General features: G+C 35.0%; 1 protein-coding gene and 1 long non-coding RNA gene across 3 annotated transcripts in view; one reads left to right on the forward strand and one right to left on the reverse strand.

Annotated features, from left to right (window-relative positions):
- Positions 1-478: 478 nt before the first annotated feature.
- LOC148953696 (uncharacterized) overlaps positions 479-26,462 on the reverse strand; it is a 32,483-nt gene continuing 6,499 nt past the window's right edge. The window contains exons 1-3 of one of the 2 annotated variants that reach the window (XR_016143761.1): positions 17,268-17,598; positions 6,243-6,478; positions 479-798 (exon numbers count right to left, since the gene is read on the reverse strand). This is a non-coding gene — a long non-coding RNA (uncharacterized LOC148953696). Of the gene's footprint in view, positions 799-6,242; positions 6,479-17,267; positions 17,599-26,462 lie in introns of those variants that run through there. The other variant, XR_016143762.1, reaches the window with a different exon arrangement.
- Positions 1,618-25,652, forward strand: LOC148953697 (facilitated trehalose transporter Tret1-like). The gene is made up of 8 exons (XM_089108435.1): positions 1,618-1,812; positions 5,839-5,971; positions 9,832-10,046; positions 14,515-14,765; positions 16,893-17,079; positions 21,140-21,334; positions 22,476-22,779; positions 24,905-25,652. The coding sequence occupies exons 1-8, from the start codon at positions 1,762-1,764 to the stop codon at positions 25,090-25,092; spliced, it is 1,524 nt and encodes a 507-aa protein (XP_088964561.1). The 5' UTR covers positions 1,618-1,761; the 3' UTR covers positions 25,093-25,652.

A 26,462-nucleotide genomic window follows, 5' to 3' on the forward strand; every position in this document is an offset into this window, starting at 1 on the left:
GCCCCGGGCACAAGAGAGGTTGGAACTTCCACTGACTAAATGTATTTATTGCAGTCAGTAATGCCAAACTGTCACAATCAAATTTTATATCTAACATTTTCACACCTCTAGGATAATTGGCATAGGCTATTTTCCAAGTTGTCTCAAAGGCCGGGGCGATTTGCCTTTGTCATCAGGGTAGGGTAGATCAGGAAGATTAAAATGTGATCTATTAATCCTCCCCAAGAGATCCATTAAGTCTCCCGTTGTTCCATTAATCCTTCTTTTGAGATCAAGCTTAACAGGCAGTTTTTAACAATTCTATCATATAATATTCTAATATATCATATATAACAAACATAATGTAACATAAAAAATAATATAATAAAAATCGTGCAATAAAAAATTGATTATAAATACAATATAACATATATTATATAATAACCAATTATACACAATTATATCAGATGTGTGCAAAATATAAGATGCGAGCTTTAGGCATGGCAGTGATGATAACACTGTAAAAAAAGAGTTGAGACTAAGAGGGATGGGTATCCCCCGCGAAAGCAGGATAACATCTGTTCTTTGTGTTTTAATGTCACTTTTTACCGAGGGGTTGCCCATTTTCCACCAGCCAGTGTTCGTCTCGGATCTCCACGTGTGCCACACAGTTCCGTCACGCCTGGCAGAGGTATGCCACGTGTAGCATACTTTCGTCTCGTACTACTTGGTATACTTTATTTCCGAAAGTTGGTGACTCCTTGCTTTTTACTTTAGTTTCCAAACGCTTTTCTTATGTCTGAAAGTGACCCATGTCGGCTATTCAAAAAAAAATTAAATTCATTAGCCAAAATTAGAAAAAAGAAGCATTTGTTTCATAACAATTATATCCACCAAAATAATCAACTTTTTATGTTGATTTCAAAGACATTTCTTCATTGCACCAAATTACAACGGAGGAGGGTGTTTTTCGATCATTCAGCAGTTGCGTGAAGGCAGAGTCTCAAAAGTACCTTTGAAGGTGCAGGTCTTCCAACCTTACGTAGGAGGTCCTTCAGACGAACGTGGATTAGAATGGAAACGGGGGTGGGGGGTTGTTAAAGCTTAAGGATGAGCACAAAGTGGATAACAGCTCCACACTAATTGCCGAACATTTTACGCACAAAAAGTAGGAGACTAAATATATCCCCTCCCCCTTTAGAAAAAGTAGAAAAATTAAACTTTTGCTCAAAATTGTTTGAAAAAAATAAACCCATCTTGAGTTGAAAAGGTTAAGAGAGCAAAAAATTCCCTGTATGAAAAAGGGCCCGGTACCCCCTCAATCTTCTGCTGTAAATTCAACAGAACGATCCTATAACATGCAAAATGTGGAACAAATGTATAAATAGCAAAGAATAATGTTGAGTATGGCTATCACAGTGCCACCTTATTACACCAATTTGGTGCAAATGCACCAATTTGAAAGAATTTATTTTTATAGCCTTAATTAACATTATTTAATTAGAAATTCATAGCGAAATATCTGAGCTATAATTTCGTAATAATGTTGAGCTTGTGATAGAATTTTTCCGTGTTCTTTGGTAATTTAGTTTGACTATTTACCTGTGGTTTTCGCTAGAAATTATTTAGTTACTTTTCTGCACTTGGATGCAGCACATATTTCCAAGGCAGTTGTTCCGAGTGTAGCGAACATTTGTGAAAATTTACAGTTTTGTTTATCCCAGTTTTTTTTCAGGAGGGCTAAGATATTTTTCTTCAGGCGCTGAATAAAGCACGACAAAGATGTCTTTGAAAAAGCTCTTTTTCAAAAATCCTGAAAAGGTCTTGGTCCAGGTAAGTCTCCATCACCTTATTTTTTTTTAGCTAAGAGTTTACTGACAAAATTACAGATTGACTGTTGCAATTCAAAAGACACTATGGTACAAAACATAAATTTAACGGAAAAACAAAATATTTCTTTTGTTTGTTTTACTTTATTTTATATATTTGTTTGACAATGAAAATCAATCGATAGAACGTCTTGAATTTATAGTCCTAATAATAAATCTGAGATTAACGAAAAATATCACATAGAGCTTTTACAGCTGCAAAACCTGAAACGGGCTCTAAGCAGGAGAGCCAATTCATAAAAATATAGGGGAGGGACGAGGATTTTTTCCAATGTTTCTCAATAAAGATACTAAAAGGGGAATTTCTAAGATCTTGGGGAATATTTTTTTTCAAGACAAATGCGTAAATAGCGACGAAGACCACACTGCCATTCCATCATAAAAAATGAGTAGAACAACAGGGAAATTTTTATATAATACAGTGGAACGCAAATTTAAATGAATATTTTGACCCTATATCCAATGGCCGTCCTCAGCAAAACAAACGAAGAAAAAAACAATACAAAAGAAACTCACATTAAAATTCAATCATTAAAACTGAACAAGTTTTTTGAAAACTTTAGAGTCCTCTAAAAAGTTATTATAGAGTCCTGGTTGAACTTCCTTGAAGTAATGATGCTAGGGCTGTTTTGAAAAATTAAAAAAAAATTTCAGTTTTAATGATCGAATTTTAATGTCAGCTACTTTTATATTGTTTTTTTCTTCATTTATTTTTCTGAAGACGGCCCTTGGATAAAGGGTCAAAATATTCATTTAAAGTTGCGTTCTACAGTCCTGTATAAAAATTTGCCTATTGTTCTACTTATTGTTTACAAGACAAATACCAAAAAAATTATATGTTTGAAAATCCAGGGGGGCTGTTGCTTCCCCTGCGCCCACACCCAGTTGGCACCTTTGGTTGTAAGTTCTATTATATACCCTTGAAGTGCTCTTTTGTAACTGTTGATAAATCTTGACTGATGTAGGATAAATCTTGACTGATTAATACTTGATTATCGTATGCAGTGACTATAGAATTTATGTGCAAAATATAGAATATCAGCCATATTGGGGAATATATGCTATGCCAGAATTAGACCTGTTCCACCATAATGCTTAACTTCCCGTCAAAGGGGGAAAAACAGCATTAATACACAACTTTAGCGACACGTTGAAACATTTTTTGCAATCGAAAACTATTAGTCAATTATATTTTGTCTTAGTTTGAATAACAATATAAAAACTTCTTTTTGCACTTAAAGCTGCACGTCTGGCTCAATTTTAGTTTCACTGCTCAACATATAAATAGTATAATTAAACAAACTATCCAAAACATAAGAGAAAGTAAGAACATTCGTATTTTTAAATCCCCAGTACTTTCTCCTCCCAAAAATTAAACTCCCCCAAAAACTGCTTTAGGCCATAAATGTATGTGTTTCATCAATTTAATCCTTAAATAGAAAAATTTTTCATTTCTTCAATTTTATTTAATATCATTTCTTTTCTACTTTCCGCTATCATTGTTTGGTAACACGCCGTTCTAAGCTTAGCTTTTGGTGCTGTGCTATTTAATTTCGGTGTTTTGATTTGTAATTCCGCCATTGTTGTACAATAAAGTGTTCTTTTCTGTAAAAAAACAAAAAAGTGAAAGTAGAAAGTAATTTATATAAAATACGTACTTGTATTGAACTTTTTACATTTCATGGTGGGGATGGGGGCATTGGAACCATACCTAAAACCCATGAACTTTTTTAGGTGGACGGGGAGGGGGTATATCATCAATAAAGAAAATAGGCGATAAATAGTACAGATTCACTGTATTTATCTCTCTTTATGAGCGAGGGGGCACACCCAAGGCTTCAATATCATGAGGAGGGGGTTGATAACTAAGACGGAATTATAAACAAAAAACTACTGTCAGATCAACCTAAAACCCTCTATTCTTCATCCAGCACCCTTTTTATCAGCCCAACAACTTAACCTCTTAACCATAGCCCTTTCTAATATCGAACTTAAACTGTTTTGAAGGCTGATAGGGTTTTAATCCCATTCGGGCTATATATCCCCCCCCCCCCCTTCGGGTATAACGTCAAAATATTAGAGTTCTTTTGATGTATCAAACCACACTACATTAGCCGACTTTAAGATAAACACCTCAAAATAGCTCGCATGAAACAACCCTTTAAATCTATATTATAAGCCACCTCCTCTCCTCTCTTAGTGACAAAAACACACACACACACACACACACACACACACACACACACACAAAAGAAAAAAGAAAAAAAAAGATGATTTAAACTTTAGATGTCACTTACATTTTATTTATTTATTAGCAGCTGAACTGGACCCGCATCATGTCACAATATACTGATATAAAAAAAAAATCGAAAGCAAACATTTCCCATATTAAAGCACTACCCCCCCCCCCCCACAGGAAGCTATTCTTCCTATGGCTATTGTTTGTCATTTTGTTAATGGTGATTAGTCCTGTCCCCTTAATAGTTTGTATATTAAAGTTTATGCATAAAACTACAGCCTATTTTGAGGAAAGAAATTATCAGTTTCAATAGGATATATGCATTTAGTCCATGCTAACATTCTAATAAGGAAAACTCGATAAACGGGGTGAAAATAGGAGGGCTAATTAAGGAAGCTCATTATGTGTTTAAACGATCAAATTGAGTACGTTGATAATAATTAAAAAGAAATTTAACACTATAAAAATATAAATATTTTTAAAATTATGATTATTTTTCTTCGTGGGCCCCTGTCAAGACCAATCCACAGGCTCGTACCTGTGATTTAGATTGTAGAATGGGGGAGGGGAGGGTCAATCAATACAGGAGGCCGGTTCAACTACAATGAGTGACTGCTTGGATTTTCTATGCAGTAGCACAACAATCAAAACTCATGTATTTTCTATAGCCTATTATTGTTAGCTCTTATTGGAGAGATGGAGGGATCAACCCTCCCTGCCCCTGAAATGGCATATCTATGGCCTCTAATCCATAACGTACGTCTACAAAATTTTGTCTTCCAAAATCAGTATACAGAGACAATCGAAAAGTCGCCAACTTCCAGAAATCACGTTCACAACGTGGGGTGTGCCAAGCGAGATGGCGTAACTGTTCCAAGTGTTGCCAGATCAGTGCCACGCATAATGCAACTATGCCATGTGTGGTGAAATTGTGAAACACACGTGGCTCTATGAGATTTACACCTGGTTTTCGGAAGTATGTGACTCCTTGGAGGCAATTTAGGTGCCATTGCCAGACGATAAAAGATGACCAGTAGCCATACTCAATGTCAGATAGTACCTTCACCCGAATAAAACACTTTTTGCCTCTTGGACTCATATTTACTTTATTTATACATGAAACCCGCAATTTTCTAATATGTTCTTTTTGGCTGTTTTAGTATCGTGAAGTTCTTAGGACAGTACTATATTAGTGTCAGTGTTGCCATGTTAGAACGTAAAAATAAACGTGAAGTACTTTTGAATTAAATTTGACAATACTTTCGTCCTTAAAAGTTAAAAATTTCTCAAAGACAATTGGATCTTCAAAGGAAAGCTATACCTTCTTAATAGTCAGTTTCCATTCAGTTATTTCAAATAATAAAAACTTCATTTTCATTGTCCTTTGTTCTTTAAAAAACCATTTGTAATTAAAAAAATGTTACGAACCTAGTCGCTTCAGGGGTCGTCAATTCGAGGAGGAAGTGCCAGGTTAGCAATTGCCTCCTCCTCCCCATATGATTGCCCTCCCTCCGATTTTGAAAATACCCTTTTATCATTTTATTTAAAATGTCTTTTTTCGATTTTTCATTAAAAAAACACATTAACTGCCTGACTAATTTTGAAAAGCTATTTTATATTTTACCCCCCTCCCCATACAATTTGGTAAATTGAAGCCCCTGCTCACTTGTGTCTTTGCCTCATCCTTTCTGGTTTTGCCATTTGATGGTTATCAACATTGTGTTATTTTAGATGGGCGCAGCAAGTGCTGCATCCTTCGCCTTCATGATAATGGGTTGTTCACGTGCCTGGTCTTCGCCGGGTATGCCCAAACTTCTGGAGTCTGGAGACGTTAACATCACGACCAATGAAGCATCATGGATCAGTAAGTACAACTAATTTTCTCTACATGAATTAAATCTTAATTATTAAAATCAAGAATTCAATTTTAATTTGAATTAAATTTTATTTGAAAAACAATAGATCACTTAATCATTTAGAAAGTATCCGTTCGAGAAGAAAAAAAAATAAATGAAGACAGGTGGCTACAATAACTAATACCCAGACATTCAATTGAATAACTCTAATGAAGATTAAATAAAAAAAAAAGCAAAAAAAAATAGTCCGAAAAATAGACCCAACAAAGTACTACGTACGATTTCTCATCCTCTCTTCCCAAAAATATTTCTTCAAATTGCTGTACATGTTCTGTAGATGCTGTAGATGTTCAAAGTTTGTAGATAAGTAGATGCTGTAGTTCTAAGTTGCTGCAAATGTTCAGTTGCCTTATTACTCACTGGAGGCACCTTCCAAACACATGACGAGTAGCAAGTCCTGCCCAAATACTCTCGTAAGAAATGATAAGGTTTGTCATTTCAGCAAAAACGTAGGCCTACAAGTAATATACAACACTGATAGTAAGAAAAAGCAAACGTTTCAACATCAAATACCCCCCTCCCCAGCAAGGCTCTTCGGCCAGGAATACAATGAGAAAGGCAAAAATACGTAAAAGGGGGAAAGGGAAAAATATTTGAGGAAAAAAAGAAAGAAAAGAGCAAAAACCGAAGAAACCAAAAACGCACACTAGAAAGCATGAACACAGCAATAAGTGTCTCATCACTGACCACCCTGTTCTGAGACTATACTGTTATTCCGTTGTGAGATGATACAAGGAGTAGAATTCGGCGGGTCAGTGAATCGAAAGTTTTTTGGCCGTGCAATAATATAATGGCGGGAATCAGACCAGAATTAAGAGACGAATCTAGACTATTAAAAAGAACAGTACAAGCATGCTCAGTTGAGTGCTTTCCTCAGAAGCCAAACTGAAAATCATGAAAAAATCCTTAGCTTCTAGAAGGAAAGGTAGATGGGAAAGCATAGCCTTTCCAGAAATTTCGGCATGTACAGAAAATAAAGATATCGGCAAATATTTAGCTGGATCATTCTGAAGTCCGCCTCTGCATAAGAAAATCACTCAAGCTCGCATAAAGGAACTGGTAAAAATTGTATTCCCGAAAGATAGATTCACAAGGTTTGCCAAGGGAAATTCAGGAACTGGTAAAAATTGTATTCTCGAAAGATAGATTCACAAGGTTGGCCAAGGGAAATTAAGGAACTGGCATAAAGGAACTGGTAAAAATTGTATTCTCGAAAGATAAATTCACAAGGTTGCCAAGGGAAATTAAGGAACTGGCATAAAGGAACTGGTAAAAATCGTATTCTCGAAAGATAGATTCACAAGGTTTGCCAAGGGAAATTAAGGAACTGGCATAAAGGAACTGGTAAAAACTGTATTCTCGAATGATAGATTCACAAGGTTTGCCTAAGGGAAATTAAGGAACTGGCATAAAGGAACTGGTAAAAATTGTATTCTCAAAAGATAGATTCACAAGGTTTGCCAAGGGAAATTAAGGAACTGGTAAAAATTGTATTCTCGAAAGATAGACTCACAAGGTTTGCCAAGGGAAATTAAGGAACTGGCATAAAGGAACTGGTAAAAATTGTATTCTCGAAAGATAGATTCACAAGGTTTGCCAAGGGAAAGACTATTCGAGGAAGAACATATTTCCCTGCATTGTTGGGTATGCAATCAGGACCTGGATACCCTAAACCTTTTGGTCCATTGAAATGTCTACTGATCTCAACTGCAGAAAGTGGCATCAGAGACATCAACTTCAAACAGTTGGACCAAGGTAAGCGACTATATACTATATATTATACACCATATAGATAATATAATTATTTTTATATGATTATATAATTATTGACAATCTATTATTTATATACAGTGATATTATATAAAGATTAAAAAACATGTTTGGGATGCATGATTCAAACATTGATACAAGACAAAAATTCTTGATCAAGTTTGATTTGAAGAATGAGGATAAAAAGAGGGATAATCAAGTCAACGTTGTAAAAAAAGATTTAAGGGAAACGGGAAACTTACTGGGAGGGTGTAAAGAGGGAATAGAAGGGAATAGAACTGGATCGTGCGTAACTGTGTTGGCCTTGCGCGGCTTGGTGATAATAATCAAGTCAATGAGAACTATTTTACTCAATAAAACCTTCAATGAGAGTAATATTGTAAAAACTAAGACCAAAGAGAGATGAAGAGTAAAGTAAGAAATAAGCGTAGGGAAATTGATTTGATCTTAGAGAGTAAAGTAATGGTTAGGATAGCTTTTGTTAAGTTCCGCCAAAGAGAAAAGGGGAGATTACGATAATCTTATACTCAAAAGAGTGCTTTATTTTCATTGTCAAATGTTTATGGCGTTCATTAGTGAGCCAACAACATTATCCCTTATACGTATACCAGAAAGGGTAGTCAATAGTCCCCCTCCTACTATTTGAAACCTAGTTGTTTCCTATGGGAAATTTTAAGTTTGGAAAGGTTTTTAATAAGTAAACTCTCTGTTTTTCTAAGATTTTATTTATATTTATATTATTTGCTTAAATTGTTTAAAGTATCTGATTTGTTTTTGTGCCATTTTTTGCACTAGTGAAAATTAACTTTTGGGATTTTTTTAAAGTAAGGTGTCAAAAATAGCTAAAAACAATAGACTGTATTTTAGTAAATAGTGTAAATATCAATGTTTATAACGTTCATTCGTGAGCCTTATGCGTTTGCCAGAAAGGGTAGCCAATAGTCCCCCTCAATATTTAAAAACTAATTGTTTCCTATGGGAGATTTTAAGTCAGTAAAAGGACCGAAAATCTGACTACCACCTGATCTATTCCACTGTGCTAAATTACATGCCATTAAAGATAGCAAAAAGGTTTCGATCTAGACTTTTTTTTTTATAAGTAGACTCTCTGTTTTTCTATGTTTTTTTTCTGATTTTGTAGGTTTCGTTCTTATATTATCTTTCGTATTATTTGTTAAAATTATTTTGTTTATATTATATTAATTATGTTTGCTTTTATTGAACTATTTTGTTTATATTGTATATTATATATTATTTTGCTTATATTATTCTAAATGTCTTATTTTGTTTTTATCGCATTTTTTTTGCTCTACAAATGACTATTGGTATTCTTTTAAGAAAGGTGTCTAAAATAACTAAATAAAAAAATATTAAACGGTAATATACTAAATAGCATTAAAAATTAATATAACAGTGTGACATAATAATATGAAATATAGATTTAATGTATATACTATAATGATAATGAAATACTAATGACGCCAATAATAATACAAAGTACGTATAACATAATAATAAAATAGCTGTTACCTATCTGTTTATAGATAGGTGCAATGGTAGCCCACCATTAATGCGTACACCTAACTATATAATTGCTCATGTTGGAAACTCGGTTGATCACTAATTTTTACCTCTGAAACGATCTGATGGCGATATAAAATAGATAACTGAAGCCTAAGGCCAAGCGGGTAATTCTCATTTTACACACCATAGATTTAATGGTAACAGTGATGATTTGATGAATTTTATGCGGAGTTTTAGTAAGTCTGTGACGTTTGATCTTACAACTGTGAGATTGAGTCTAAACTTCTTTTTTTGGGGGTGGGGCTAAAGGGACTTAATATTTTAATTTAAAGTAAGAGGACAATGTCCTTTTTCTTCTGTCCTCACATAAAAGCATACCCTTCTTTTTTTATGCCTGTTCTCCAATAGGCTTTGCTCCTCGATATAATTCCTTGCACAGAAAGCAGGCTCAGTTCGGCTTCTGGCTCCTCGAAAGCTCCTAGAAACCTTACAATTGCTTTCTTTCCCTTTTCAGGTAGTGTGCCCCCAATTGGATCAGTCTTTGGCAGTTTAGCTGCCGGTCCGCTGTTAATCATTCTTGGACGAAAATGGACATTAACGCTTATCTCGATACCGTATTCGATTGGATTTTTGCTTATTGGATTTGCGACTCACCCCTCAGTGATCATAGTCGGTAGAATTGTGAAAGGATTTATTATTGGTGTTGCAACTCCCTCAGCTCAAATTTACGTAAGTTTCAAATAACATATAGTTACGTTGCTAGGGGGAGGGGGCAAGAAGGGGCCTTTCTCAGGAACTGCCTCTGAGGGGGCACCAAACTGAGGGATTTTTTATCAATACTGTGATATTGTTTATATTGTAATAGAGATGGTAGGGGTAGTGGCATCTAGTAAACATTGTCTCGGGGCAGTTGAAACCCTAGCTCCGCCTCTGAGGTCATAATGGCTAAACCAAAGAGTATAGGTAACTCAAAAGAGTGGAAATTGGCGCTAGTGTAAAAAAAATCAACACCATCTAACGTTTGGCACCTTTGTCTGACAGAGAAAAAATTTCGTGGCATTAGAGCTATGAAGGAAGGAAAACAAATGTCATAGTATATTAATATATAGATTTATTCCTGATGTTGTATTTCCTACCGCATTCTTAATGTTAATGTTCTGGTTATTCTCATATTTCTAGTTGAAATTATAAGCACTGTATTTATTCTTAATGCTTCAACACGGTATCATATATCTTGCCGTCATTATATAAAGTATTTATTATCTGTTTTTTTTTTGTTTTTTTTTTCGCCTCTTGGCAAACATATATACATATGCGTCAGTCTGAAGGCCTTATTAATAAGTGATTGTTATAATTTGACAGAAAAAAATGAATATTAAAAGAGGAAAATTAGCAGAGAAAGACTGAAAAAAATAATAGAAGAATAGTAGAAAGAAGATGGTAAAGAAGAATCCAAAAAGAGGAAAGAGCTTGCTCCTTGATTTACTGATACAGTTGAATGAGGACCTGCCCTTTTAAATTTATCCAGCAACCAATCAAGCGCTAATACAACATTTACAGAATATAAGTATATTAAAAGACAAGTATTGATTCATAGAATTATAAATTGTAATATTTTCATTTTTAATTTTATTTTTTATAAATAAGTAAAGTCACTGAAGAAGTTATATTTGCCAAATGGATTGTAATTCACGATAGTTCTACTACTAGCAACTCATTGGAGCTCAAGCGGTCTGAGACCAATGCAGCTGCGCATACTCAAACTGACTAAATCCAATCAAACGTCACTCTTTGCTCCTTCCTATGAAGTCCCAATTTCCATTGGAGCCTTTTTAGAAAGTCTCTTCTCGCTCTCTTTGATAACTTCCTGCTTCCCTGATGGATGACCAAAAAGCACCGTAACACCGTATCTTAACACCGTAAGTTGTATACTATAAACAATGTAAGCCAAACACCGTAATTTTGGCAACTTGTCATCCCTCATCCGTATAACATCTTAGCACCGTAAACCATAAGCACCTTTAGCCACCTTAACCTAGAAGTCATCAGCAAGCGCTCTATTTTCGAATATTCACATTAAGCTCTTTTCAGTCTTTTCTTTTTAATTTTCTTTAAGTATTGATTGGGTGGTGGTGTTTTGGCCCGTCCTTAGTAGAATTCTTCCCCTATGTTCATACCGGCTTTGACTATTCAAAAGGCATTATGTGACACTACTTATGAACGGGTATTTATACCCTACTGTCAGAAAATGATTATGCCAAATTGAATGGTCTAAACTGTTTTAAAATCCTGTTCTGGTGTTTTGTTCTTGCTCGTAAAAATGTTGAAAAGTTAGATTATTCAAATTCATAATTACTTTTCAGTCTTAGTTTCCAACAAAATTTACACACTGCATGATAAGATAGATAGTCTTGTTTTAATTAACACAAAACAATAGTTTTCCCTATGTAGATAGTCGACGTGAACGTTTCCGGGGTGCTACCATTTCGACTAACCGTCACAAGCACTAAACGTAATAACATCTAAAATGGAAACCGTCAGGACATCGACAAAATAATTTATAAGTATATATAATAGTAATAAGTATAATAGTTTAGAAACAAATTTCGGCTATGTACTTGCACATCAGGGGGGTGGGGGTATAACTTAGCAAATAATAAATACGTAACCTAACCTCACCTAGGTACCTTTTCCCCCCTAAGCCCCAAAAAACTGAAGTTTTAAAATTTTAGATGTTATGACGGTTAGTGGGTCTGACGGATTTTTTTGTGATGTTATGACGGATTTTGTCGATGTCCTGACACTAGTGCTCCTGATGGTTAGATGTTATGACGCCTTCCCATGTTTCCTGAAGCAGGATATAACATAGCCATAACCCTACAAAAGATAATATGGTGAAAGTATGATTTTTCGAGCGAAAATAAGCTAAAGGTATATTTTAAAAAATGCTTTACAAATGTGCTGATTTGACAAATTCAATTCACGACCATCTCAAAAAAGCACCCAAATAGTGAAAAGAAGTACCTTTTGGCAATACTAAACTGAGGAATAATACAACAATGGCTCTAATAATTCATAACCAAAAGGACTTAATTGTCATACTAATGAATCATGCAGAATACATCCAGTCTAGTGTTGCTTTAAAGGATTTCTTGGAATCTATATTTTTCTTAAAGCATTAAATACAGTGAAAATAAAATCTGATGGTTTGAACTGATTAAGTAAGAACTACCAAAATAGTATCGATCTAAACACTGGCGGATCCAGGGGGCAGGGAGAGCCCATCCCCCAAGTTTTTACCTGGCGCCCTCTGTCCTTGTTTTATTCTCTTTTTCTCTCTTTTTTTAAAATAAATTTGTCAATTTGGTCAAATATTGTCACCCTTGTCATATTGCCCCCCCCCCCAAGATTTTACTTATTGGTATCCTTTTCACATTAGCCCACCCTCATAAGATTTTTTCTAGATCCTAAAAATTAGAAACAAACAAGGAACTCCATTTTTAATGAAAGATACCTCAGGTTGTTGGAATGCGGTTGTTGGCAAAAAGCAGGTGCCACATTAGGGAAAACTAATATGGGCAAAGAATGAGCAAAAATAACCCAAAAACACATGGTGCATAACAGATTAAAAAGGTGAAGCCCTTACTTGAAAGTGTAGTTGATTCAGGAGTCAACATATTGGTAACGATTGAATTTTTGAAGACGAAAAGCAGTGTCAAGTTTAATTAATTAATTTATTTTGCTTATTTTATTGTTGTACACCGTGGTAACACTACCACAAATGTGGCAATGCCACATTTCGATCTTTAAACAACCAAAGGATAAATTTTAGAAGTTCACGGTCTTCATGCATGAATAGATGGGTCAAGAAGGGCAAACATACTTGGTTTTAAGTCCTTGCAACTCCAAAGATTTTGTGGGCTTGCATTTTATTTTCTGAACCATAGGCCCCGTTCAAAATGTAGTACTAGCATGCTTTTCAAACTTTTTTGGCTAAGAAATTTTGAGGTGGGGAGAAAAAAGGGGGTAAAATATGTACACTGGGATGAACTGGCTTAGATTTGTGGTGCTATGTCTATTACGCTGCTTTTATCGATGTTGTATATGCCGGAAACACCCTCAATTTTGTTGACTTTTTCACTCAAAAAATGATACTTTCACCATATTATCTTTTGTAGGGTTATGGCTATGTTATATCCCCCTTTTTTCAATTTGAAAAAAGGGGGTACTATCAAGTGTATTCAAAGAAACTTAAATAATTCCATAAGTGATTAATGCCTGCTCATTGTGTATAGATAATTTTGGAATAGGCAAACAGATAACAGACGTTGTTTGAGTGACAGTAGCTCTTCAAAGGAGTCTAAAGAATATTTATCCAGATCTTCACTATTTCAGTTTAAAAAAAAAATTCATCCCAGCCTAATTTGAAAAATGAAAATTTGAGGCACAACGATTTCCCTATAACGTTTCCGTCGGAACGTGTGGAAACGTGACGTCGTAACGTCTTGACGGCGTTCGTCGTAACATCGTAACATGTGATGCAATTTCATAATTCGTTCTTAGAACATCTAGTGTCTGTGCAGAAATATGATCCGCATAGCGGCTATGTGGTGTTGAACTCAGGCTAAAACACCGCAATATCACAACGGTGGTTTATGGTGTCAGTATTCATTTGCAAAAAAATCTTAAAATTAAAAATCAGCCAAGAAATTTAAATATTTAAAATGTTTTGTGAAAATTATATCTAATAGGTTTTATTTTCTTATTATCGTCCTAAGCTCAGGACCGAATTCCAAGATCGTGGCAAAAATCCCAGTAAGAAAATATCTTAGTTCTACTGACCATGGACAAGGCTTTCCGCAGGGATGAAGGGCCTGGTGTGAGTTATGACGAGTAGTCTGCATCGTAAGCACTTAGCAGTGAATTGACAAATACGTAGAAACAATACCGCGACTCGCACAAGATTATTATAGACATCTTTCATTAATCTACTCACAACAATGTAATACGCTAGACTGGTGCGATGGATTACCGACTTTTATAAATAATATACACCAAGGGGAGCGTGCCAAGTAGAACTTGGCATTTGTCTAGATAAATAAATGCAAAAATAAACAAGTAAAAATTGAATAAATGAAATAAAAATAACACGAAAAAAAGTGTAATAAATACAAATTCAAAACGCTTAATCTTTCAGATTGGTGAATGTGCATCTCCAAGGGTTCGTGGAGCACTTGGGAGCTTCACTGCAATATTTTTGGCTCTGGGTATTCTAATTACGTACGTCATTGGTAAATATGTACATTGGGATGAACTGGCTTGGATTTGTGGTGCTATGCCTATTACGCTGCTTCTGTCGATGTTGTATATGCCAGAAACACCCACATTTTTGTTGAAAAAAGGCAAAGAAGATGAAGCAAAAAAATCACTGCAATTTTACAGAGGAAGGTAAAAGGGTTTGCAACTTCTTAGGGAATGGATTTTCACTGATCTTAGGATATTCCATATAGGTTCTGGAAATTTAGAAGGAATATGATCGATTTTTCAAAATATTTTCAATAACTGAAGTATTCACAAGCTGGACATTAAAAGAGTATTACATGAAGAAATCCTAGACGACAGAGATATGTCCACTAGGTACCAAAACCTCAGTAGGAGGGAAGGGGCATAAGACAAAATCAATTTGAAGAAATGTCTACTTTATTAAAATTGACCAAGATTGCAATCAATTCTTATTTTTTAAATCAATTAAAATTCAATTTATTTTTTTTAAGTGAAAAATTAATGACGTCTTTTTGAATCTCACAGATAATTGGAATCTGTGACATTCCAATTATCACATTAGACCAATTTTTGGCCCTATCGGTCTAAATCATATATGTATATAAATAACTTTAATCCCAGTAAAACTCTGCAATTAACAGAACAGTGTATTATTTCGTATTTTAAGATACCATGTTTAATTGTTGTATGTAAATGTACACAACAATATGCCTATTTCCCTTTAGATATTAGCCTCAAATCAGAATTTACGCATAGGCCTATTCGGCCCGGGCCCAGGGGCGCACAATGCATTGGGGCGCAAAAAAAAAACGCTGAGCAATTTTTTTTTCTTAACAAAAACTGGACTGTTTTGATTTATGGTCATAGTGCTAGGTGCACTTTGCGGCTGCGCAGCCTATTCACAGAAAAGTGATTTAAAAACAAAACAGGAATTCCGTAGCCACTTATAAACTGACAGATGTCTCCCAAGAATGGCAGCTGAGAGCTCGGTATCTCTTGCATTACTTTTGGCTCATACTCATCAGTTGCCTTCTGTTCGGGGCTTCCACTATCCCTGAATTTTCGGAAATTTCCTCGTAAATCTTAGTGTCTCCCCGAAAAATATGCTTGGGCCTAGAGGTGCGAAAATGCTTCGGCCTAGGGGCACCAAAGATTTAAATCTGGCCCTGATTAGCCTTAGGTAATTTTTAATCCCTCTTTCCTGAAAATATTTATCCAGAAAGTTGCAACTCAACCCCCCAGGCGTGAGACAAAAACAAAATATACTTTCCAACCTACATATAAGATTGGTTCCCTTTTCATGAGACCGACTGACTGCATGATTTATATAACGAGAATTACTCGCTTGCCTTCAGGCTTCAACCATGAAAGAAAGAAACAAATCATGTGATTTGGAGATGCTTCAGGTAACTGTCTTAAAACATACATGACTATTTTCAGATTAGTGATAGGGTGGGAATTGCGTTAACTTACTTATTATATGAAATAAGGTGTGATGTTATCTGTGAACAAGTTTATTTGAAAATTCCTCCAAAGCCAACCTTGTTTCATAAAATCTATCTGAAGAGTATCCTGTTCTTTTAGATTTGGATCAATTAGTGCTAACAATTATTGTTGTTTGAATTAAATCTTTATTTCAATCCCTTTCATAGCTTAATTTCGTTATGAAGCTTATTTCTCCAATTTTGTTTCGGCCCACTCTTCAAATTTGCCCTTTGTTTCACTAAAATAATGAACTGCTTATTACTTCCTTTTCCTTTCCTTGGAAATTGACGCAGGGACTATTCGTTATCTTTAAAATTTACAGAGGAAGCTATTTAAATATATGTACTATGTCCTAAAAATATATTTATACAAAGATCCTCTATATAACTGGAAATTGTCTGTAATAGCTAGCCAATCATGTATGGTTATACAATGGGCGGTTCTGAGCCAATATTTACACGGAGTACTTTTACAGTCAGGGTCAACCTGCTGTCATCACAAGAGCGTATACTCTGAGTCATCGGACGATCATGGACTCTATTTTTTTCTGCTGAGGAACCGAGTTGAAACTTTTGAATTCTTGTTAAGTTGTTGGGGGAGGGATAAGAAGACCAATAATTTTGGGTTGAGGGGATGGAGTAAACATTTTTCTCGGTCCTTTATATAAGAGAAGAGGGTACAGTGAGCATATTTTTTTTTCTTGCTCTTTTTTTTATTTGTTCTTCCTTTTTTATGTCTGTCCTCCGATAGGTTCTTTGTCTAATTTTACATATTTTTTTTATTCAATCATCTACATATCTATTTCAGTCGTACGAATATTGAACCAGAATTTGAGAGACTTCGGGCCAACGTGATGAAAGCATCCAGTTCTGGTAGTGAAGGAATTAAATTGAGCGACCTGAAAAAAGGATCTGTACATAAGCCCTTGTTGTTGTCAATGGGTCTCATGTTCTTTCAACAATTCAGTGGAGTCAATGCAGTTATTTATTATACAGTAAGTAAAACATAACTTATTAGAACCAGTTTATGACAAGGGTCACATGCGTTCACGAGGGTAAGTATTCGGGTTGGTTTGGTGCTGTATTATGTCTTTAAGGACTCCTGCGTATCAAGATAGACCTCAGGGGTCAAACGATGGATAGTTTATGAATAATAGGGTTGGAATATTACTAGAAAACTTACTCTAAATCAAATATATCAACCATCATTTTTGTAGTGACATCTCTTGTTCGTTTTCCTTTCGGCTAATTTTATAACCATGTGCCAGAATTTACCAGGATTCTGTTTTCTGAAATGTTTTTACACCCTCTAGAAAAAGAAGAAACTTTTCACCGGCTGACTTTTTAGATAGAGGAGATATGTTCCTTGAAGGTTAGTTTTTTCGCTTGCCGAAGCTGCAGAGGATTCAAGGGACCCCCCCCCCCTGTCATTGATATATATAAGGGGACATGTGGGTTCTAGGATACTACCCTGAGGATCCCCAGGCCTTAGTGAATATTTATGGAAGGAGGACGCTCCAACAGTACGCGTAGAATAGGTTTGCTTAGAAGACTATAAAGGTAAAAGAAAAGAATTTACTAGAAAAGAAAAAATTGAGCTCGAGGGTTTCAAATCCACTTTTATGGTTTCGGTCCACTTTTCTTTGACTCAAGTGCACTAATTGGAGGGGAGAGCATTGAAAAAATAGAAGAAAAACAAAATGCTCTCCGAAGCTTTTAGAAAAACTGTTTTTTGCACCTTCACTAGAAAAACGAAAAAAAAAATATCCTTCTCCCCCACATTTTCGTGAATTTGCATCCCTGCTTTGACTGTTGGCTATGAAAATAAACATCATTGGATTTAAGCCTATTTTTGAATATAAACAATTTTTGTAAACTCTGTAGAACGTTGTTAATCAGGATTGTGGAAAGACGCGACACTATAACTATTTCCTTGGGCACTTGTTCTGTAGATTTATGTGAGGCAGTTTATTTTTTCCCCCATATAGTTTGTCCTGGTCAATCAAAAGCCTTTGAGAATTAACGGGTGGAGATAGTTACTTATTTTGGAGATAGGCCATAATTTAGACCTAGAACCGATTCTTAAGAATTTCATTCCCCGTGGGCCCGTGCTTCCTATGAAGAACTTAGAATTATCATTTTGCGGTTTTGGAATTTAAAGTTATATGAGAATGAAAACCTAGGTTATATAGTCCCTATAATAATTATTGTGTTAAATTTCAAGTTCAATCATTCGATTGCGATATTTCACAAAAAAATCGTATGTTTCGAACCTGGCAGTATGTCATGCATTGTTTTACATCTGCATAATCATTTGCATCATGTTCATAAACAACTGCTCATTGATCATTGCTCAGTGCTCATTGCTCAGTTACATATAGAATGCCTTGATATTGGTGTGTAATGTACAGAAGATCAAATTTTTAAACTATTAGACGAGCTAAGAAAACGGTAACTAAGAACTAAGAAAACGTGTCAGGCATACAAGCTCTATAAGCATGTTAGTTTATAGGCGGTCTCAGTATAAGGTCCAATCATCAATAAAAGAAACACACATAACAGGAGAAATGGAAAGTGCCCCATCTCGATTTATCGATCTGCTTACCTCCCAGATTGTGTTAAAGTAAGATTGGAGCCCTTCTGCTTTAAAATCTTATGGTACATTGAAAATGAATTCTGGTTTGTGAGATTAGTTAATCGGAAACTTACACAGCCATTTATATTTAAAAACTCAGGGATATGTGGGAGTTCAACTTTTGACGAAAAATTTCTCCATTTGCAGCTTTTTCAGTGTGCGTGTGTTTGGGTGCCAAATAATAAAAAAAAAAACGAGGGCGGGGACCAAAAAATAAAAAAAAACATAGCCCTCTTTTGAAGGTGTAGCTATGTTTGGAAATTAAACGATTGCTAATGTTTTGAATTTTTGAGGACCGAAAGCGTTGTCAAACGTAATTAATTAGTTATTATTATTTATTTCCACAGTTTGATGTGACAACACTGACGAAAATGTCATTTTACCCTTATAATTTTGCAATTTTGAAATAGTCAAAAGAAAATCTTGGAAAATCCTGGTTTATAGGGGAAAAAGAAAGGTAAAGGATGCGGTACTAAACCCTTAAGGTCCGAACCAGCGGTGCTGATCTCCCTCTCAAGACCCTTCAGCCAAAAGTGCAATGCGGGGATGGGAGCCAGCCCTCTTGTGCTTTCGCACACCCTTCCTATTAACCTTCCCGAGATTTCTCCAGGTACCCATTTAGAGCTGGGTCGAATCTGACTGAGCTTACAGAGTCATGCTACTGACCCCCGTCCCAAACGAAATAATTGGGTACACTAGGATTCGAATCCTCGCCCTTTATAGGATTGATTAGACCTAAGATGAATCCTTGGGGCAAAAATGATTTTTAGCTTGATTTCATTAGTATATTAAGACTATGGATTTCAAATTTAGATTGCACCATGCCATTATGTCTTAAATCGTGCTCAATCTGATTAGATTACATGAATCAAATTAATAACGAAATTTCATGTTTAGCTATAGTAATTGGTTGGTTTCGTAAGTGATGTGACTTGTACGATTTTTCGGTCTTTTGCTTAATGCGACTAAATATAAACGAAATGTGACTGGATATAAACAACAAATTTTCAGTAAAATTAAACTTTTACAAAAGCAAAGTTCGATTGATAAAGCAATGTCGCAGTCAATGCGGAACGCCTTTGACAGGCCTTTTTTACAATTGACACCTGACACATTCTTCACTTACAATAATTTTATAGTAATTTTTTTATTGACTCACTTTAATTTATTGACCGTGAAGCAGCACTTGCTGTCTTAATTTTTTTTATGTTGCTATGTATTTTTTTTAATTCTTGGTTTGGGTCTTTTTGTGTGTCACGACATAATTATGTTAGCTCCAGCTATTGTAGTGAATAAAATATATTATACTATATTCGAAAGTTTTTACTTTTGGGTGTGGGGGGAGGTATATTATTTAAACCTGTAGATAGAAAGTATATTATTCCAAAAACACTGACACAATAATGGAGATTGTGGATACCTTTTGATATAAATGCCCAAAGCGTGTTGTACAGTGGATAAAGAATAGAAACCTCTTGTGACCCAAACATAGATAAAAACTCAAATCAGTTGAAAATCATTATTAAGAAGTGGGAAATAAAACCCCTTCCTCGAGAAAAAGAATTTGCATATGTAGGTTAAAGAACTTGTTCCCATTAAATAGATAATTATGCAAAATATAAAGAACATTATACGGTATTTATAATGCCCAAGAGAGGTATGCTACCCAAATCCCCCTGATTAAAAAGAAAAGTAAAAGCTAAGGATATGGGGACGGCTTTGAAGTTCCTTGACGCACATTCCTGCTGTGTGTATTCGAGAGGGTAAAGAATAAGTGCATCACATGGATAAACACGCCTTAAAAGGAATTTAGTTAAAACTAATTACCGAAAAATGCTACTGCAGTGTATGCAATGGTATTTATAAACAACTTAACTGTTGCCATTAATACAGGGCAGCTAATTGTATAACACCCTTAATTATTAAATTTTTAACATTCTAAAATTAACAATAGAACGAATATATATGACATACGTACATAACATACGTACATATATTATATGTACGTATGTTATGGTCAAGGGCGTCAGCGCCATGCCCCTTGACTATCTGGCTATGGGCCCGCTTGCCTTATGGTCAGGGACGTCGTTTCGGTGAGGGGGCAATTGCCACCTCAATAATTTGGAGAAAAAATATTATATAGCCCGTGCCCCTTGACTATCCGGCTATAGACCCTCTTGCCTTCCCCCCTTCAATAAAATGCTGGAGCTACTCGTCTGGTTACGGTAAATATATTCTAAGTATTTGGATTTGATATGAATAAAAACAATTAACTATTATTAGTAGCGTGAAGTTAACTTAAAAAAACTCCCCATAAATCAGCTATTTACCAGTATGCTAGTTTTAGCCAAGTTAAAATACAAAATTATTACATATGTTAAGCTTCATTTTTATCAAATAGACATAAATTTCTATTTTAGGTGCAAATATTTGAAGCAGCTGGGAGTACTATACCAGCTAACGATGCAACTATTATTGTTGGTATTGTGCAGCTGATTGCAGTTGTTGCAGCTATGTTTTTGGTTGATAGAGCCGGTCGACGAATTCTTCTTTTGACGTCTGGTGCACTGATGGCCATTTCTCTAGGTGCTTTGGGAGCTTACTTCTATATCAAGGTAATGCCCATATAAGGTTGTCCTATAAACAAAAGTTGTCGCCAGGTTGTTCGGATTAAGCCCAATAGTGGTAAACCTGATTAGGCCAATTTTGTTCTTCTTTTTTTTTAATTAGAGCTGATTTCAATGCAATGTACCAGTTAATTGACTGGCTTTTCAGACGCAGTGTAAGGTACTTCACGGTAATAGGTACCCTAAGCTAGGGCAAGGTACCCAGTAATCAGACAGCTAATCACGACTTCAAAAGTTTGATATCTGTAAAAATCTCTATTATATTACGTGACATTAATAATGACGCTCCCATGGCGCCCATGAAGTTAATAAAGCTGTTCACAAAGTTAATAAACCGTTTTCCTCACATAGATTTTCAACTCGTGTTTTTAAAAGAAAGTAAGGAGCAACATTAAAACGCAGAAAAACTTATTCCGTATTTGAAGAGGAGACTGCTCCTTACTCAGCCCTCGCTCTTTACGCTAAACTGTTGAAGTTCATAGAAATACTTCTCTTTCAAATTCAATGGCCCTTGTTTTTAAGCAGTCCTTCTGAAAGAATGGTGACAAAAGTAAAACTTAGCGTAAAGATCAAGGGTTGAGAAAGGGGCAGCCCCCCTCAAATAAGCAATAATTTCTTTTTGTTTTACGTTTTAGTGTTTGTTAAACTTTCATTTAAAAATCTCGCTTTTTTATATTTAATTGTCGATCATTTTTCAAACCGTGTCGCAAATGTTATCTACCCAAGAACTTCTTGTTTTTGAAAAAAAAAATACCTAACCCATAGAGTGACACAAAGTTTACTTGCAAATATTTCGCAAATAAAAAACAACTCGTTCTTTTTCCTGGCTGATTTTTTGCACAAGAGAAACAATTAAGCTTTAAAAAGGCAGGATTGTTTGTCTCTCCAGAAATTGATTTTCCTTCTCTGTCTAAACTTGTTGCTCAGAATTAGTTAACCTAGCAAAAAAAAAAAGTTATTTGTCTCTCCAGTGATAAGGAATAATCCGAAGGGCTTGTGAAAAATACGCCACAAGAATAAACCAATGGCATTGAAGCACTTTCTAGTAAGCAAGTATAGGACAATCATCTATCTTTTTCTTTATTTTGTTCTTTTGTGATAAAATAAATTCAAACTTTTTAATTTATAGGTCAAGCAAGGCGAGGAAGCGGTTTCGGGTATTGGATGGCTTCCTTTGGTATCCCTTATGGTTTTCATTATGGCTTACTCACTTGGATACGCTAGCGTGCCATTCTTGATTATGGGTGAACTTTTCCCAACAAAATATCGAGGACTTCTTGGATCACTCTCTTCTTGTTTCAATCTTGGTTGCACTTTTACTGTTGTCAAATCATTTGAAACATTGGCTCTTAATATTGGATACTATGGAGCATTTTGGCTTTACGCCATTTCTTGTGTTGTTGGTATTCTCTTCGTGTTCTTCTTGTTACCAGGTAAGATGTGTTTCTTTTACCCTTTTGCTCCAAGTGGTGTCAATGGGGTTTGTTGCTTTTTCAATTTTTTCAACAGAAATTCGAAAACAGCCATTTTCGGTGGAAACACCAGAAAAAAATATTTTTCAAAATATAGGGATTGGGGTAAAAAATCTTGGGAACAGGGGAAATCCACTGCCCTAACAATCCCTTTTCAAATTGACTCAACTGTTTACACCATTTTTAACCTTCCTTGCCTATCCATTTACTCATATTTGCCCCAGAGATAACTTCAGAGTATATTTCTTAGCCTCATAAAAAATAATAATATTAGCTAAAAATAGAAAAATAAATACAAAATAAATTAATTGTAAAAAATACCCAAAAAATTCATGAAACGTGTTAGCAAAGTCAATAAAATTAAATAATTAATAAAATAAATAAATTTGTTGATATAAGCAATAAACTAACAAACGAAAGGCTCGAATAGAAAAACAAGACTAATGAAAAACGATAAACACCTATCAGGGGAAACTGCCACAAAGAATATTTCAGAGAAATCACTTCCTGCGGGAAGATAAAAAGTTAGTTAAGGTGTGTACTCTTTATTTATAATGTCTCAAAAAGGGACATTCTAACACCAATTAAACTCATCCAAAAATAGAATACGAGACATTTTAAAATTTAATGAATCGGTTCTCATTGCATAAACAAGACAAAAATATAATTGGGTCAATGTTTATGGTCAGTGCAAACAGGGCATTAATTAGGGATCGGGCATTTGCCCCCTCCTCCTAGATTTTAAAAATGCCTTTTTAGGGGGGGGGGGTCATCCAAAAATGTCTTAGTATTTTCACAAAAAAAAATAACAACAAAACTGCCTTAATCTACTGTAGAATTAAAAAGAAAATTGCTCTCCATTTGATAGCTCAGATTCAGTAGTTACCATTTATTATATTACATTCTGAAATTGATTTTGCCTTTTTATTGGAAAAAGCATTGAAAATCCGTAATAGTAGGTAAGTCTCCCTCTTTTTTAATGAATTTTAAAAATTAAGGGAATGAAACGAAAAGCAGGATTTCCTTGAATGTTGAGGGATGAGATCATAAAAAAGGGTCTAACAAAATTTAAATTTAACGAGGAGACCAAAAAGAGAAGCTTTAAATAGATTGGGATAAAGAAGGAGCTTGTGTGGCTTTGTTAGCCTTCAATGATGCATTGAGTTGCTAGTAATAGCGAAGTCAACACAAAACACTACTTTTCTGTGGGGTTCTATTATTTCGACTAACCGTCACAAGCACTAAACCTCATAACATCTAACCGTCAGAACCACTAACCGTCATAACATCTAAAAAATTTATAAGTTTATATAATAGTAATAAGTATATAATAGTTTAGAAACAAATTTCGGCTATATATTTGCACATCAGGGGGGTGGGGGTAAAGCATAGCATATATTAAATACGTAACCTAACCTAACCTAGGTACCTTCCCCCCCTAAACCCCAAAAGACTAAAGTTTTGAAATCTTAGATCTTATGATAGTTAGTGGTTCTGACGGATTTTTGTCGATGTTATGACGGATTTTGTCGATGTCCTGACGTTAGTGCTCCTGACGGTTAGATGTTATGACACCTTCCCCTTGTCTGTAATTCTATGGTAAAAATTTGCTTTGATTTTATTAGCTTACATCTGAGGTATTTTTTCGTAAGCTAATCGTATTAATCCTTGTTTCTGGAGAGACAAACAACACCACCTTTTGAAATCGTTTCAATTCTGAGAACTATAAAATTTGAACCCAGGAAAAGAAACGAGAAGTTAAGTCCTTCCAAGTTCCTACGAGTCCAAGATTTTTTTTTATCTGTATTAGTAGTACGAGCAGTACAGCGTTTTTTATTTACTATCTCAAATTTATATGTACTACTTATTACTTTTATTAAATATAAAACTTAAAATATACTAATGTTTAGTACATTAATTTACAAAATTTTCTTAGTAGTTTTTAAATATTCTAATTTAAATAATTGAATATTATTTGAATATACCACTTGCTATTACTACTATTGTTAAATTTACTACTATTTACTGCCTTTTAAATTCACTACTGATCTCAAATTTACAATCTCAAATTATTCTTTATTTTCAGAAACAAAAGGGAAGGCTTTAAATGACATTGAGAAAATGTTCATGCATCCAAGAAAACGAAATGCACTAAATGCAGTGGTAAGCCCCGCAGCAGATGAGAAATGGCGCCCAGAAAAAGTTTATGATAATGGAGGTATTGAGAGTGAGGACGAAGAAGATAACAGTCAAGTAGTAGCCCCAGTTATGTAAAAAACGTAATTTTCTTAGACCCGCCTAGTTATCAAATTAATATCAATAAACAGACTATTCGATTTTGATGGAGTAGAATCAATTAAGAAGTTTTTGAAACTAAAAACTTAGAGTAATTAAATGTCTAAAAACGTCTTTATACTTGATAAAAGTGCAAGTAACATCTCATTTTAATTCTCATATTGATACTAGATGAAAGTCAAATGGTATAAACTCTTTTCAAATTTACAAAGTTTAAATGTGCAGTTTTAAGTGTTAGATTTCCATCTTATGTGACTTAAATTTGGTGCCAATTTTATCTTTACGAACATATTGTTAAAGTAACGTGCCTTGACAATTAATCAAAGATCAGGGAATTATTTTTTGCGAATGTGTGACATTCTGAGTTCGAAGTGCCTAAGAGGACAGTATAAATGTTTGTGATTTTGTTGTTGATTGAATCTCGGGAGGCGTTGAGAGCCCCACCATGCAGTGTTGTACTTTTGTAAATAATACATTCCATTAAGTACAAATTGTTAGTTTCTTGTTTTTGTTATAGAATAAATAGTTCCAGGTAAAAATGGATTTACTATACAGTAATTACATGAAAAGTTTGTTGAGACCACTGTATATAAATAATATAACAGTAAGATCACGGGTCAGTGTTTTTTAGAACTACATCCTCGGCGTGTACAAACAGCTCCTCCCATTTAATCTGACATCAGTGGGCCAGTGTATAATGTTGAAGCCAAGTTTCGCGTTCAAGAGAAATCTGACTTGTCCACTCGTGAAAAAATCGAATGTCGCTTATGTTTATAGTTGTTTAAATGTTCTCCGGAGCACTTGCATCTCGGTCCGGGTTTTGAGAATGGTTGAGATAGGGATTGATCGTACTGGGTTATATCTATATACACTGGTTGAGACTGTATCCGCTGTGGTAGCACAGTGGATGGATGCTCTGCTTGGCAATACGGAGCCCAGAGATCAATCGCCGCTGCGGCAACATTCGACGATAGGCTGGCTACTTGTCCCTTTGAAAATGGTCCAGGATCTTTAACGTCGATTCGTTGCCCTATACGCCCTGAATGGCTCTGAAGATTTTTTTTTTTTAGACATTGTCAACTAGGCACAAAACAACGGAAGGTGTTACACAGATCATTTTTCTTTTTCTTTTACATGAGTCCCTTCTAAATTCTACTTCAGCCTCCTTTCAGCTCCATGATGATTTGTACAATGCATAATAATCATCTGTGCATCGTGTAGGAAACTCTCATTTTATTGATAATATGAAGGTCCGTTTGCCCTCCTAACACTCTCTGGAATTTTCAGCTTGATATCCCATGCCATTCCAGGGGTATTGCAGATATGCTATTCTGATAACCATGCACCAC

This window comes from Artemia sp. Qi Xiang Cuo, chromosome 3 (assembly GCF_049724085.1).
Source record: "Artemia sp. Qi Xiang Cuo chromosome 3, ASM4972408v1, whole genome shotgun sequence".
In the NCBI taxonomy this organism is placed as follows: domain Eukaryota; kingdom Metazoa; phylum Arthropoda; class Branchiopoda; order Anostraca; family Artemiidae; genus Artemia; species Artemia sp. Qi Xiang Cuo.